The 15,531-nt window shown below is 39.0% G+C and overlaps 1 protein-coding gene across 1 annotated transcript in view; it reads left to right on the forward strand.

Moving 5' to 3' along the window:
* LOC107567472 (slit homolog 3 protein-like) overlaps positions 1 to 14,799 on the forward strand; it is a 90,991-nt gene extending 76,192 nt beyond the window's left edge. Inside the window, exons 31-36 of the mRNA XM_016253164.1 lie at positions 2,386 to 2,620; positions 4,180 to 4,310; positions 11,084 to 11,238; positions 11,408 to 11,696; positions 11,779 to 11,984; positions 14,467 to 14,799. Of these exons, the coding sequence (XP_016108650.1) occupies positions 2,386 to 2,620; positions 4,180 to 4,310; positions 11,084 to 11,238; positions 11,408 to 11,696; positions 11,779 to 11,984; positions 14,467 to 14,702 (1,252 nt within the window). The 3' untranslated portion in view covers positions 14,703 to 14,799. The remainder of the gene's footprint in view (positions 1 to 2,385; positions 2,621 to 4,179; positions 4,311 to 11,083; positions 11,239 to 11,407; positions 11,697 to 11,778; positions 11,985 to 14,466) is intronic.
* Positions 14,800 to 15,531: the final 732 nt, after the last annotated feature.

Raw genomic sequence — 15,531 nt, forward strand, 5'->3', positions numbered from 1 at the left:
ACAGAACTGCTTGTGGTTTCAACAAACCCATCACTTTCACAAAAATTTCACCATCCAGTTAGGCTTATCAATCATAACTCCTTCAAAAACAGCTAGAAACCTTGGAGTTGTGATTGATGATAAGCTGAATTTCTCAGACCACATTGTTAAAACCGACCCGTTCCTGCAGATTTGCTTTATACAACATTAGGAAGATCAGGCCCTTTCTTTCAGAACATACAACACAACTCCTTGTTCAAGCTCTTGTTCTATCCAGGCTGGACTATTGCAATGCTCTCTTGGCGGGTCTTCCAGCCACTTCTATCAAACCTCTACAATTAATCCAAAATGCCGCTGCAAGATTAATCTTTAATGAGCCGAAAAGAACGCATGTCACACCTCTGTTCATTAATTTGCACTGGCTACCAGTAGCTGCTCGCATTAAATTCACATTTATGTTTGCTTACAAAACCACCACTGGCTCTGCACCCATTTACCTAAATTCATTACTTCAGAGTTATGTGCCCTCTAGTAGCTTACGTTCTGCAAGTGAAAGGCGTATTATTGTGCCATCTAAAAGAGGCACAAAATCACTTTCACTGACTTTTTCATTAACTGTTCCCTCCTGGTGGAATGACCTGCCCAAATCAATCCGAGCAGCTGAGTCTTTAGCCATCTTCTAGAAACGACTAAAAACACATCTGTTCCACCTTTATTTGACCCTCTAACTCTAGCACTTTCTATTCTATTTTAATTCTACTTTATCTACATTTATCTTCTTTTTTTTATTAAAAATTTTTTTTTTTCATATTTTTCTATTCTATTTTTTCTTTTCTATCTACTTGTTTTTCTTTGTGTGTGTGTGTGTGTGTGTGTATGTGTATATGTGTGTGTGTTTATGTGTGTGTATAATATATACTGTATATATATACACCTTGCTACATGTACTGCGTTAGGCTAACCGAGACTTCTCATTTGCGCTTATATATTGTTGCTCTTTTGTTAGTTTTGACTGCTTTTATTGATAAAAGCGTCTGCTAAATGACTAAATGTAAATGTAAAATATAAAAACTATAGATAAATATTGAGCCTGCCATTTTTTAGATAAATCAGTCAATAAAGAAGTTATTCATTATTTTTATTAATCATTTACCCTTGTTTCCTCTTCAAAATTATGTCTGCAAAAGTAGGTTAGAAATCACTCAAACAGCATGCTCATACTTTTCTGATAACTAAGATACTTGCACACCTGTGTTCATTATGATTATGAAAGGCTTGATAAATGATGCAAACATATACACACTTACACACACACCAAGCTTCTGTTGGTCCTTTGTTATATGATAGTGTGTAGTTAAATCTGACATGCACAGACGATGAATATACATATGGCTAATTATAACACTAGCATGTGCGTGTGCGTGTGTGGCATTGTACAGAAGAACAATAGCTCTCTCCCCAGCATCCCTCACTCCACTACGGCTACTAATTAAGGGCCTGATGGTGTCTTGAGCCCCGCATTAATCTGGCTTACCACCCATCCTGACACTCTATCAATATTCTAACACTGTCTTCATCTCTTGTGTGAATTAGATTCAAGAAAGAAAGTTAAAAGTGCTTGAAATAATATGCTAGGCATGTGATGGTTTAAAATCTTCATGTTGCGATAATTGCTGAAGCTTTTATCGTGGTATATTATCACGATATTGAAATAAGTTGCAAAAAAAAGTGTTGTTATACTATTACAGGTATAATAATTTTTTTTCTTATAAAAAAAAGAACTAAACATTTTTGTGCATCGCTTTATTGTATATAAATGTTCAAAGTAAACAAATATTTCAAACAGTTTAAAGTGCAAAAGAATTATAAAGTGCAGTAGGTTTACAATAAGGTCTAATGCATTAACTAACATTATCAATGAGAAATAGCTACATTTGTTACAGAGGTTATCTGTTAATGTTACAGAAGAATGTTAACGTTAGTTTAAAAAATACAACTTGTTAGTATTCTTAAAATGCATTCTAAAAATCTGAAAAATAAATAATTATTTACAGTGTTTTGAAGTGACCACGATAACAATATCATGCATGTTCATTATTGTGTTATATCATATTACTGTATATTGGCACAATATATACACAAATACTTAATATTCAAGAATGATTTCTGAAGGATCAAGTGACACTGAAGACTGGAGTAATGATGCTGAAAATTCATGCATCACAGGAATAAATTACATTTAAATTCAAATGTGTTACTTTAAACTTTAATAATATTTCACAATATTATTTTTACTGTATTTTTCATCAAATAAATGCAGCCCGGGTGTGCATAAAAGACGTCTTTCAAAAACATTTTTAAAAATCCTAATAAGTAGTCTAAATCCCTTATGCTCTCTTTCCTTAGTGGGCTGTTCTGTGAGACACCTCCACCAATGATATTACTCCAGAAGACGAGTCCATGTGATCAGTCTTACTGTCAGAATGGAGCGCAGTGTCTGGTCGTGGAGGGAGAGCCTGTGTGCCGGTGTCCACCTGGCTCCAAGTGTCATAAGATGGTCACAGTGCACTTCCTCGGCAAAGATACCTATCTGGAGCTCTCAGGCGCCAAGATCCGACCACCCATGCACATATCCCTCCAGGTATGCCTGTAACCGCTTCCTGTAATGCTTAACAAAGGGTCCTAGATCAGTTTCTGTAATATAGACTTCACATATCACTAGCCTCAGGACAGTCTGCGTATCACCCGAACTCACATCTGCAGCCATGAGAAGCGATCTGCCTCTCTGTCTAGGTGTTTTTTCATCAGCAGTGCATGGTCTAAGCCAGCTTTGGCCTCTCTGACATTATGAGAATGTCACCTCTCGTCCACCTGCGTGAATAATTCTTCTCCTGAGGACATATATCATGGTAATAGAGATTGAGCCGACTGTTATCCGTTGCAATCAGGGGCCCTGTGTAACAGCTAGATCTGCTACAAATGATCCTATCTTCTCACCGTCGAGAGGGCACACTAATGTTAATTAAAGTAGGAGAAATTAAAAAGAGCTCAGTAGCTGTTTATCTCCTTGCGGACGTCAGCATCTCTCCATTTCGGCTTCTCTTAGCACATCTGCAGATCGAGAGGCCTTTGTGTGTTAAGTAATGGTGCTTTCTAAACCAAGTGAGAATTTTTGCAAGAAGAAAACATGGACATTGAGGTTTTAAAATGAAACCGTGCATCTCTATGATCAGTGAAGTTCAAACTGCAGTGTTACATGCTTGTTTATTCAAAAACTGGATATTTATTTTTTTCATTCTTCAGATGTCTAAAATTCACAGGCCTTCCAGATAAGTGATGTCAAATTTCAGGAATTTTTCTAGATGTTTTCAAATAAATACATTAATTAATTTACATTAATGCTGCAAAATGTGTGAAAGGATCCAAATACCATGTCCATAAAGTCTACTCTTTTTAGCATTAAAAATAATCTTAAAAATGTTAAATTAGTACAGATGTAAGTTTTTGTCCAGTAAAATGTAATTGTTAAATATTTTAGACACTTACTTTTTACATTAAGTCAAATTTAAGAGAATGATATTTCATCATTGCACTTCACGTGAAATAGTTCTGAATATTTTACAGCTTTCGCTCTGTTCGTGTTAACAGGCCCTAAAAGGCAAAACGCTTGGGAACTGTAAATATAGAAAAGCAATCAAATTAGGTTGCTTTTTTTATTTCCAGCGTTCTTAGCAAAACTGTGCTAAACAGCGTTAATGACTTGGTCCTCCTGTGACGTATCCACTGACATAAACGGAATACAGGGACACATTAACTGCTCACATGCCTCCAGGATATGGATGTTAGCAGTCCTCTTGGTCTCAACTGATGTGTAGAGAGGTTTCCATGCTCCATAAGCCATCAACTGCTCTTTTCTCTTCTCTCGTCCTAGTGCTTATATATAAATGTGAGCTGTTTTCCATCACAGCTTCCTCGCAGACGTTCCGTTTGATGCCCTTGACTAAACAGGGAGTTAAGTGTCAGGCCTGCGGTGGTTCTGTCTCGGTGTGCATGTCGTATTGAAATAGTGTGCTTATCGCGCACTCTTGATTGTTTTGTACATCGTTTTACCCTTCCACCTCAATCCTCAGTATTTCTGCCATTCTCCTTCACTGATCTTTTGCTGTTTCTTTCCCATTACCCTCCTCTCTGTCTTTGTAGGTAGCCACAGATAAGGACAATGGCATTCTGTTTTATAAGGAGGACCATGACCCACTTGCCCTAGAGCTGTACCAGGGACACATACGTTTGATCTATGATGTTGCCAAGTACCCCCCAACCACAGTGTACAGGTGAGGATAGAGAGCATACACACACATACTCTGTAGGTAGTATTTTAAGGAAACATACACTCTCATAAAAAAATTTGCAAAAATTTTACCTTTAGAAGCACAACACCTGTAGGGGCAGTACCCTCAAAGGGGCATATTTGCACTAAGGGTGTGCAATTTTGAGGATTTTTTCGATAATGATAATTAAACAATATTTTGCTTAGTGTGTTTTTATGCTGTTACCTTGGCTGGTTTAGGCCTGTCGTGGATAAATAAATCCGTCAGTAGCTGTGATTCAGTGATTCATTGAATCATTCCTTCAAACGATTAATTCAAAACGGCTGATTCATTTAAAAAGAAGCAGTTGGTTGTCTGGTGTTCAAAACCAGATTCTTTCAGGAACAAAACACCACAGTGTTTCTTTGAGACATGCAAATGTTTAGCTTAACTCTGTTTGAAACTATTTTAATTGGCAAAACAGAAAAAAAAATGACAATATTGTGTCTAAAATGTAACTCACTCAATATTAACTGTTGTAAAAAATTTATATCACACTCATGATCACCCTCGTACACTAATATTCCAGAAAACAGCACTCTTGCTTGTGTGATATTACTTAAACATATCTAATAAATATAAAAAAACAAAACCCCATACTGAGATATTTTTTGCTTTCATAACGTGAATTATAGAGGCATTTTAACTGCATTCTAATACACAGTGAATGCTTTTGGACTTTTTTTGCATGTACTCATACATACTCTATAATGTCAGCTTGCATATTGTTTAAACAACAATTACGATATTATCACCGATGATAAATATTGCATACCCCTACTTTGTGCCTTACTTACCCCTAAAAAGTTCATAGTAGTGCTTTAGGTAATACTCTAAGGTACTAATATGCACCTTTTAGGGGTAGGTAAGAGTTGTCCCTTTAAGGGTACTGCCCCAGTGACAAGTTGTTGTATAGGGTAATTAAAAGATGGGCTTTTAATAAAACTTGGCTGTCTATCAGTAGAAAGGCAATTTTTTAATCAATGCTTCATGAGCAAACAGAGAAAAGGGGCTGTGGTGTTGCCTTTTGCCAAAAAGGTAGGAAAATGCCCATAATGCACTGGGCTCGATCCAACTGTCCATGAGTGGGAATTTAAAAATGCAGAAGTAGAATCTGTTTTCACAAAAGCTCTGGAGCTTTCAGATTTTTTACATCATATTTAACGCCAGTCAATTGCCTTTTGTTTACAAATAACTGTAAACAATATATCTCAATGCAGATAACACGGAATAAGAGTACACATTGTTAATTTACGTATATACCAAAATTGTAACAATACAAAGGTAAGGTACTTCTTTTTGAAAATCCTAAACAGCATTGTATGTATCCTCAGCAGAAAATGCAATCCCAGAATGCAGTATTCCAATATGTATGGATAAAAATAGTTTAATATACTTTTAAAATTGTCATTGAACCTATATTTGTTTATGCTATGCATATTTATGTTTAATAGAGGATTGCATTGTTATCTTAGCAACATGTTAACACCAGAATCAGTCGCAGGTCTCCAGAGCATCTCACATGAGGAATGTTATTTGTGGCTGCCTGTGTAGAACATTCCAAATTAGCCGCTTAAGAGGTTCGATTTTAGTTACGATGCTCTCTTAGAAGCCAGCTGCCTCTTTAGCTCACTAGGTTTTGTAACAGACCCACAAACACAAGCACACTTCTGTTCTACACAGTAAACAAACCCATACAGCAAGTTTCTGCTGCACCATAATCTAAATAGACATATACCACCCTAAATTATTTCAAAACATCAAACATACACACTCATTCATCTTCCATAAAAAAAGACTGCGTTTCAAAGGAGGCCCCCTGCTCTCGTCCAGAATAATTTGGGGTGAAAAAGGCGTGTTTGCGGGCACGTTTTCTCTCCGTTCTCAGGGAGGTTCAATCCCTGTAAGCTCGTGGCACATCATAAAACCATATAGGAGCCCGGATTTACATGACCTGCTTGAATCTGCCTCAGGCGAGAGCTTGCTTCTCTCGCCCGGTTCCCATGTGAAAGCTTCTGTGCTGCAGCGCCATGATTTCTATGCTCACTGGAGCCCCCATAAACAGAGCTCTTAGCCCTCACCTCCTGCCCTATCAGCAGACAACAGGCTTGTTGAGTCTGGCGCAGATGGTGCCTGACTCCGGCCTGGTGGGTCATTGTAGATGTCATTAAGCTAGCACAGGCTCTGTAACGTGTTTCAAGAGCCCAGATTCAAACTTTTAAATCCAGTCTGCACACAAACTTAATGACAGCGTACAGTTTCAAAGCATTTCTAGATAGAAATCTGTGTCCTTGTCTAGCTGTGTCTGTTAAGAATGGGTATGTGGACACGGCATCTTTTTCATCTACATCTGCAGAAGTAGAGCGTGAACGTTTGTGACCGGCAGCTGTTTTAGCAGGCAGTAGACGTGAACAGTGGTGAGCTGGGTGCTCAGGCCCTGCCTGCCTGCTTGTTGACTTTGTATTGATTCAGTGCCTCCCGTTGCTGCTGCAGGGGGCCACTTTTCCCTTCCGCCTGCAGCAAGGGCTGAATCGATTGCTCTATGAGGGAGTCTCAGCATGAAAAATAACATTTCAACCAGATTCCTTGTCTTTGCGGACTGAGAATACATGCACTTAATTCAGGTGTTTCTAGTATTAGTTGCAAACATGCATTTAAAGCACGTGCTCAGTTTTTCAGGATAAGATAGAAGGAATAGACTGTTGTTTCAAGGCAAGATGGTTTACTTGGCAGTCATCTTGGAATACCCCTGGCAGCTATTTTCTATGTAGGCAAACGAGATACAAGTACAGCTTCGATATACTTGAATGGGGAAAGACCAAAATATCCGATGGCATCAGGCTGGTCCAGGCAGAATGAGCACTATCTATGAGCACCACAGCTTAATGTGATATAGCACATATATGTTAGGGCTCAGCTGTGTGCTTGAACAGTTAAATTAGCATGCAGTGGTGTGACTGAATGAAGTCAAGTTTGTTGCCAGGTCAAGTCCAAGATGCATCATGGCACCCACAGTTAATCATAGATCCATGCTCATCCTCATCTTGTTTTTTCCCCAAGCGACATTGTGCTGTGTGGCTTTGGCATATCTGCACCCCATTGTCTTGGGGTAAAGAATGAGGGTCACATGTGAAGAGAGGAAGTGCAAGGAGAGAAAATGTCCTTCCATCTCAATTTAGCTTATTTGGACATGGCACAACCCAGTCTGGCAAACATGCTCCCGAGTTCTCCATGTCATAGTTAGTCCTAACAATGTGTAACCAGAGCCAAGAGAGCCAGCTGCTCAATTTGCAACCCATCATACGCCGCAATGCTTGGACATGAGTGCAGCGTTCGGGCAGCTCCCTTGCTTTGGTTTTCCCACCATGGAAGCTAGAGGTTTGAGGCTGTGGTTGGAGCATTCCTGAGCTGAGTCTGGTTCAGTGGCTCTCTGCGGGTGCTTGACTTCAAATGTGGAACTGGGTCATAAAGACTCTGTGGGGCGAAGATCAGAGGAGGAAACTTGCAAAATTCCCACACCATCTACAGATTCCACTCAGCTCTTCTTACACCTTGTCCCTGCTGAACGTCAGCAAGAGACGAGATCCCTGACAGGAAAGACAAGGAATGATGATGAAGAAATTTGAAATGGTGAGAGGGAAAGGGAGGCTCTGGGCGGCGGGAAAGAAGACAGATCGGACCCCAGAGAGATGAAGAGTGCCAGAGAGCCGACGAAGAGTAAAGGACACTTATCTCTGTAATGTGATCCTGCCTTGACCGAAGGTGCGGGTGAGGGGAGGGATGGAGAGACTGATATATGCACTGGGGAGGTGGAGAGCGACGGAGGCTGTTAACTAGCAGTAATGCCTCATTACCATGAGATGAATGCTTGGGCCCATGCAGCGTGTTAATGCGCTGCCCTTTACTAAATGTCACGCTAATCTGTGTATTAGTTTAAGCAGCGGTGTGGGCAGTTCCTCAGCAGAAGCGGCGGTTTGTGGAAACATTGCAGGAAATTGAATGAGAATGTTAGAATTGCAGCGTTCCCTGCCCCCAGCTCCTCAGCGTGGGCTCGCCATCCTGCGCCACGCCTTACCACAGCTCTCCAAATGTAGCTAATGTTTGGCATGTCAACTGGGTTTAACACTGAGCAATGTTAGGGTGAACAAGGAGGGTCAGGGTATGTTTTTACGGCCTGTTTTCGTTTCGCCCGAGATTAGCACTAAGTTCCTGTGTGAGCAGAATGTTTGAATGGGGGGAAAGTAGTGGTAATTCAGTCTGAACCGTGACTGAACCTGGAGTAAGTTCCTCGGGTTGGAGAAGACCAAATGGATGTGGTGTTCTAAGACCAGCTTGGCTAAGTGCGACAGCACTAATGCTAGGGTGACCATACGTGCCATTTTCCCAGGACGTGTCCTGGCCAGGATTTCTATATTGCCTAAAATATCTAGGTTTTGGCTTTGTTTACGTGTGCAGACCGATCGGTGTATGACATCACAATACCTCGAGAGCATTTTGAAAGTATAAGGAACCGTCTGTATGGTATTTTGATGTCATACACCTATCGGTCTGCACACGCAAACAAAGCCAAAACCTAGATATTTTAGGCAATATAGAAATCCTGGCCAGGACGCGTCCTGGAAAAATGGTATGTATGTTCACCCTAACTAATGCAAGGCTAAGGGGTGCTAATGCTAACTGTCCACTAACAAAGTTTTAGTGTTCTTACGTTTACCTAGCTATAGCATTAGCATACATCATTATTTACATTTGCACATTTGGCATTTACACTTTTATCCGAAGACTTATATTGGATTAATGTACACCGTTTATCAGTTCTTGCTTTCCTCAAGAATCAAACACATAACCTTAACTTTACTAGCACTGTGCTCTAATGTTTGTGCTTCAGGAAGGCTACATAATCTCATCCCAAGGATGAGACCTTGTTCCTTGCTACTTACAAGTGTTTTGATGTTAGCTGTTAACTCCAGTCCATCTGTAGAGCACAGCGCTATGATATCTCAAACGCTACAAAACCTTGTTTAGCAATTCATGTTCCAGAAGGGCATAATTGACTTCACAGCTGCAGTCCGTTACTCTTAGCTAGTGTAAAGAAATTGAATCTGGAAAATGTAAATGTGTCTACAGGTTTGCTGATCTAGATAACTCTCCAAGATGAAGGAGCCGGTAATAGTTCCTAACTTTGTGTAAGTGTCATTTATAATGCAGTTCGCTCGAGGAATAACAGAGTATTCTTATTTTACAGGAAATTGACTTCCCCTCGTGCGAGAGGGGTGACATGAGGTTGCTGAAATCTTCCACGGGTTTCTGTTTGTTTTTATTGAGCTCCATAATGGGCTGCTTGAAGCTAATATGCAGGCTAGGCGCACATCAAAGACACTCCACCTTCTCAACCCCCCATTCTAAAAATATTACAGCCTCAGGATATTTTCTGTCTGTCAGAATATGAACAAAAGGCCAGTAGTTGCAAGCGCTAGGCTACATCTTGAAGAGTTGATCTCTGGTGCCCCCTAGTTGTGCTATAGATTCACTGCATACATTCAAGAACATTTTGTCAGTTCCAAATGATGACTTCTGTCCCCCATGGTGATATTTATGTTCTGATTAAGAATGTTTTCATTCTCATAATAGAATATTCCTCTTTGTTCCATCACATTCCCACTCTCACCCCCTTTTCCACTAAATACTCTTCCCATTTCCTTCCCAGCCGGCATGTAGGCCCTCAGACGGACTTAATGAAAGACGGCTGTCAAAACCAGAGACAGTGGATTAAAATGTCCTTATATTATAATGAAGCCGTTCATCTATGGTGGTACTGATGTATCAAATGGATGGGCTTGAGATGTTTGGGGGGGTCTCAGCCCGTGGACTGTAGTATTTGTTGCAAAAGCCTATTTTGAAACAGGAATTGAATTATGGGCCTGTAATGCAAACCACACGTGCGCCTGTGTTGGGTCTTTGTTCAGTCAAGACCTCCGTGAACCGTACCCCCCTATATCTGGGGACACTGATCTCTATCCGCACCTATGGCCTCAGCATTTCAGCAATGGAAAATAGCATTGCGAGCCAGCACAAATACTAGCAGCCTGCCCACAAAAATGAATTAATTTTAATACTAGCCTGCTTGTTTGCTTAATGTATTTGCTGGCAAGGCTCTGTTGTTGTTGTTTTGTTTGTTTGTTTGTTTTTGTTTAGTACATGTGATTAGTAATTTTATATATATATATATATATATATATATATATACACATTTTTTATATATATATATATATATATATATATATAACCCCTAAGTTATAAGAAATGTTTCTTAAAGGTTTTTTTGTTACACTGAAGACTGGAGTAATGATGCTGAAAATTAAGCTTTGCATCACAGGAATAAATTACATTTTAAAATCTATTCAAAGTTATTTGACATTGTAAAAATATTTTACTAAATGTACTGTATTTTGATCAGATAAATGCAGTCTTAATGATCAAAAGAGACTCCTTTCATTAAACAAAACATTAAACATATCTTACGACCCCAAGCTTGATTTTTATATTTCATATTTAATCTCAAGTGTGCTCTTGACTGACACAGCCTCCTTGGAAAAAATAATTAAACATGCATGCATAAATAAATAAATAAATTTCACATAGTACATATTGAAATGGTTTATTTAAAACTTAGTTCAGATAATTATAATTATAAAATACAGCAAATGTATATTTTTTTATCTTCTGCTTTCTTGCAGTGTGGAGTCAGTGAATGATGGTCTTTTCCACACGGTGGAGGTGTTGATCCAGAATCAGACCCTAAGTTTGGTGGTGGATAAAGGGGCACCGAAAAGCTTGGGCAAACTCCCCCGCCCTCCTGCTGTGGACCACAACACACAGCTCTACATAGGCGGTAAGAGTCAAAAACACCTCATTGTTCATCACAACCATATTTCAAAGGTTTCAAAGTATTAAACATGGCTTGTTTTAACATGCTTTCAAAGTGTTTGAATGCATAATGACTGTAACGTTAGCCTTAGCAGTCCACGTGTGCTAATATTTGCCTGTTTTTCGTATTTTAGGTGTGCCCTCTCTGATTGACACAGCAGGCCTGCGACCGGGTCCAGACCGTCCACTCCAGTCCTTTAATGGCTGTATTCATGACGTACGGCTCAACGGGGAACTCCAAGACCTCGGCAGTGGAGTGGCAGGGGTAGAGGGCATTCTGCCGGGCTGTCACTCCTGCAGTGTTTGTGCTCACGGGGCCTGCAGACAGAGAGGAGAGGCAGGCGTGACCTGCGAGTGTCCCACCGGCCACAGCGGCCCACTGTGTGAAGAGACCACCTCCCAGAACCCCTGTCAGAACAGCAGGTACATAAACCTGCACGTACACAGACACTCACAGTTGTGCTTGTATCAGGTGGTAATCTCCTCCCTCTCTATTCCTGTGCAGGTGTGTGCATGGTGTGTGTGTGCTGAAGGGCTCCTCGTACAGCTGCTCATGTGCAGATGGATACTCTGGCCAGTTTTGTGACAGGCGGCAAGAGTCTGCCGTCTGCAAGGGGCTGCACTGCATACACGGAGAGTGCAGGGTGACGGAGAGCGGAGAGACGTTTTGCCACTGCCAGCCTGGATACAGTGGGCCGACCTGTGAAATAGGTGAGACACAGCCCTGCAGAAGCCTAATAATTACTCTTTAATTACATATAGAACATAAAAACTATATATATATATATATATATATATGTGTGTGAAGAGTTCATTTGCAAAAAACGATAAACACCACTTAAAAAAAAAATGCCATTCTGATTGCCATGCATTATTCTCCTCATATAACGCGATCTGAACCCTAAACACATTTTGTCAAAAAAGCTGGTTTTGTCCACTTTCAAGGCATCATGAGTTCAACGATAAACGCCACTTAAAAAAAAAATGCCATTCTGATTGCCATGCATCATTCTCCTCATATAACGCGATCTGAACCCTAAACACATTTTGTCAAAAAAGCTGGTTTTGTCCACTTTCAAGGCATCATGAGTTCATGTTTTACTGCAGAAGCCGACAAGCGAAAAAACATGCTAGCTGAGAGGAGTTTCGTCAAAGCTGACTAAAAGTGATCCAGGATGGGTCATTTCGACGAACTTGATGAACCTGCGATATCTTCTTCAGAGCGAAAAAGGAAAATAAAAGTTGAAACGTTTTCACAGAACATTGTAAAAGCCGCGTGTTACAATGGAGAGGGAAAAGCTCTGTGTATTGCGTGTAATCACATCCATACAGTTTATGATCACAACAACAACAACGTTTGTCAGGCATCTACACTGTCATCTGAGGAGATTACAAAGATTAAACCAGTGTTTTTTAAACTCTAAAACATGAAATGTAGAGTTATCTGCTTTTGCCAAAAAACGACTGTTGGAGTTATCTGCTTTTGCTATAAAACAAACTTTTAATATGTAAAAAAACATACTTTCAATGAACTTTCATGTGGTAAATTACCTGTATTTCTTTGATTTAGTTATTATTACTTAATCAAAACAACCCAACTGCAGTTTGATTGATGTTACTTGGAATGCGCAATTAAAAAAAACCTGATTTCTGAGAAAAATAAATAAAAAATGAGTTATCGTTTTTTGCAAATGAACTCTTCATATATATATATATGTTTCTGGTCTTATTGTGCACAATTCATCAGTGCACATTTTTCTTTGGGGAAAAAAAACCCTAAAATTTGCTAGCGAGGTTGCTTTTACCCCTTGCTGTACAAGATGATGATCCGCATTCAAATACTTGTTTTCATAATTATAAAATGTTTTCATAATCTTTTATCAAAAGTTAAATGGCTGGGGAAGAATAATACAATGACATCTCAATAGTATCTCAATAATATTTTGATACTGGTAATAATATCTAATTTCAATAGAGTGCAACAATAATAACCAGTCACGTTTTCAGCTCTCTTTCATTTTCTCCATAATATCTGATTTCAAAAAATAAAAACACTGTTGTATATTTATTCAAAAATAAATAAGCATCACATGTACAATACCATTCAAAATTATTTTTTAAAAATAAAGTATTACTTTTATTCCGCAAGAATTACGCAGACTTTTACATTGTTACGAAATAAATTTTATTCATAAAAAAAAAGTTATATTCATTAAAAAATCCTTAAAAACATGTATCAAATGTTTCACAAAAAACAATAAGTAGCACAACTGTTTTCAACATAATTAATGATAATAAGAAGAAATGTTTCTTGAGCAGAAAATATATTGCATATTAGAATGATTTCTGAAGGATCGTGTGACACTGAAGACTGGAGTAATGACGCTGAAAATTCAGCTTTGATCACAGGAATAAATTACATTTTCAAATTTTAAATTTTAAATTGTAATAACATTTCACAATATTACAGTATTATCAAAATATTATTATATTATTCATATTTACTGTATTCTGAGCAAATAAATTCAATCTTGGTAAGCATAAGAGACGACTTTGAATAACTAAATGTTGACAGTAGTTTACCTTTGATTAATAACCTCAGAGCTCATAGCAGATCTGTTATTAAAAATCAATTTCTTCGTGTCGAAAATGAATGCGACTGCTTCACGTTATTTCATGATCTAATCAAATCCTGATGAATAAAATTCCCTCATACTTTATTTCCTGCAAAATTATCTGTTTCCACTCAAAACTATGTTGCATTACAGCAGTTAAATGCATTGCATATGCTGTTTCATGTAGTCTTTAACTTGCCATATGGAATCCAGAAGAGTCAATATCTTATGTTTATTCATCTACAGTGGGTACGGAAAGTATTCAGACCCCCTTAAATTTTTCACTCTTTGTTATATTGCAGCCATTTGCTAAAATCATTTAAGTTAATTTTTTTTCCTCATTAATGTACACACAGCACCCCATATTGACAGAAAAACACAGAATTGTTGACATTTATGCAGATTTATTAAAAAAGAAAAACTGAAATAACACATGGTCCTAAGTATTCAGACCCTTTGCTCAGTATTTAGTAGAAACACCCTTTTGATCTAATACAGCCATGAGTCTTATTGGGAAAGATGCAACATACATAAATGCTATATCTGATGGCCTGTCCTCCGTACCCTCCTCCACACAGAGCCGACGTGCCAAGGAGAGATGGTCCGTGAGCTGCTCAAGCGTAATATGGGTCATAAAAACTGTACCTCCACCAATAAAATCGCTCGGTGTCCAAGCACCTGCCGCTCGAGCCTGTGCTGCGCTCCCACCAAGAGCCGGAGACGGAAGGTCAGCTTCAAGTGCTCCGACGGATCCTCCTTTTCTGAGGAGATGGAGACCACCGTGGAGTGCAGCTGCACAAAGTGCATATTGTAATATTAACAAACCTCCCAAACCTGGAGAAGAAGATGGAGCGGAAAAGAAAATATATTGTAAAATAAACAAAACACAAATAGAACTTATTTTTATTAAGGGATGTTTTTTTTAAAGAAAGAGACTGTTTTTATGATGTTGCTTATGTGTGTCATATGAAAAGTACACACACAGATTAACATTCCTGAAAATACATGAATTATATAAATATGTATAAATCTATATAAATGTACAACCTAACCTAAGAATTAATTTTTGGTCTGTGTATTGCATGTCTGTTGTGAAGTGTGTGAGCGGAGAGAAATTTTAATGGAGGAGCTGAAATGTGCCCGTGTAGCCGATCAGGCAAGGACTCTCTAACACAGGAAGTGGTGAGCCAACTTCCTGTGCTCTGGTGGCGGCAAATTAATGAACTGCTTCCTAACGGATCTCACCTGCAAGACTTCAAGGACAGAGCTTCGAGTGGGATGGGCTGATATTTTGTACTTTGGATGTTGTTTCTTTCGGCGTGGCTCTGGTTTACAAGCTGCAACTCATCGGAGGGAATTTTTTGCATGACTGCATGGAAGAGTTAAATGTGAACTTGTAACATGCTGCGGTCAGGCAGTAAAGCTATTGTAGTAACTATGATAGTTAAACGCTCTCTGCCTGTTTTACCCTGTACAGTTGAAATCCAAATGCGTCGGCAGGTGATGCAGGTGACCGCGTCTCTGGTGCAAAGCACTTCATACTGACGTAGTATTCCGTCATAACCGTCCTTTACTAAAATATTAAATGCAAATATATTTCACCCATTACTACTGTATTGTTTCATGTGTACCCTTTTTTGTTT

Source organism: Sinocyclocheilus grahami, unplaced genomic scaffold (assembly GCF_001515645.1).
Source record: "Sinocyclocheilus grahami isolate Dianchi unplaced genomic scaffold, SAMN03320097.WGS_v1.1 scaffold1162.1, whole genome shotgun sequence".
Taxonomy (NCBI): domain Eukaryota; kingdom Metazoa; phylum Chordata; class Actinopteri; order Cypriniformes; family Cyprinidae; genus Sinocyclocheilus; species Sinocyclocheilus grahami.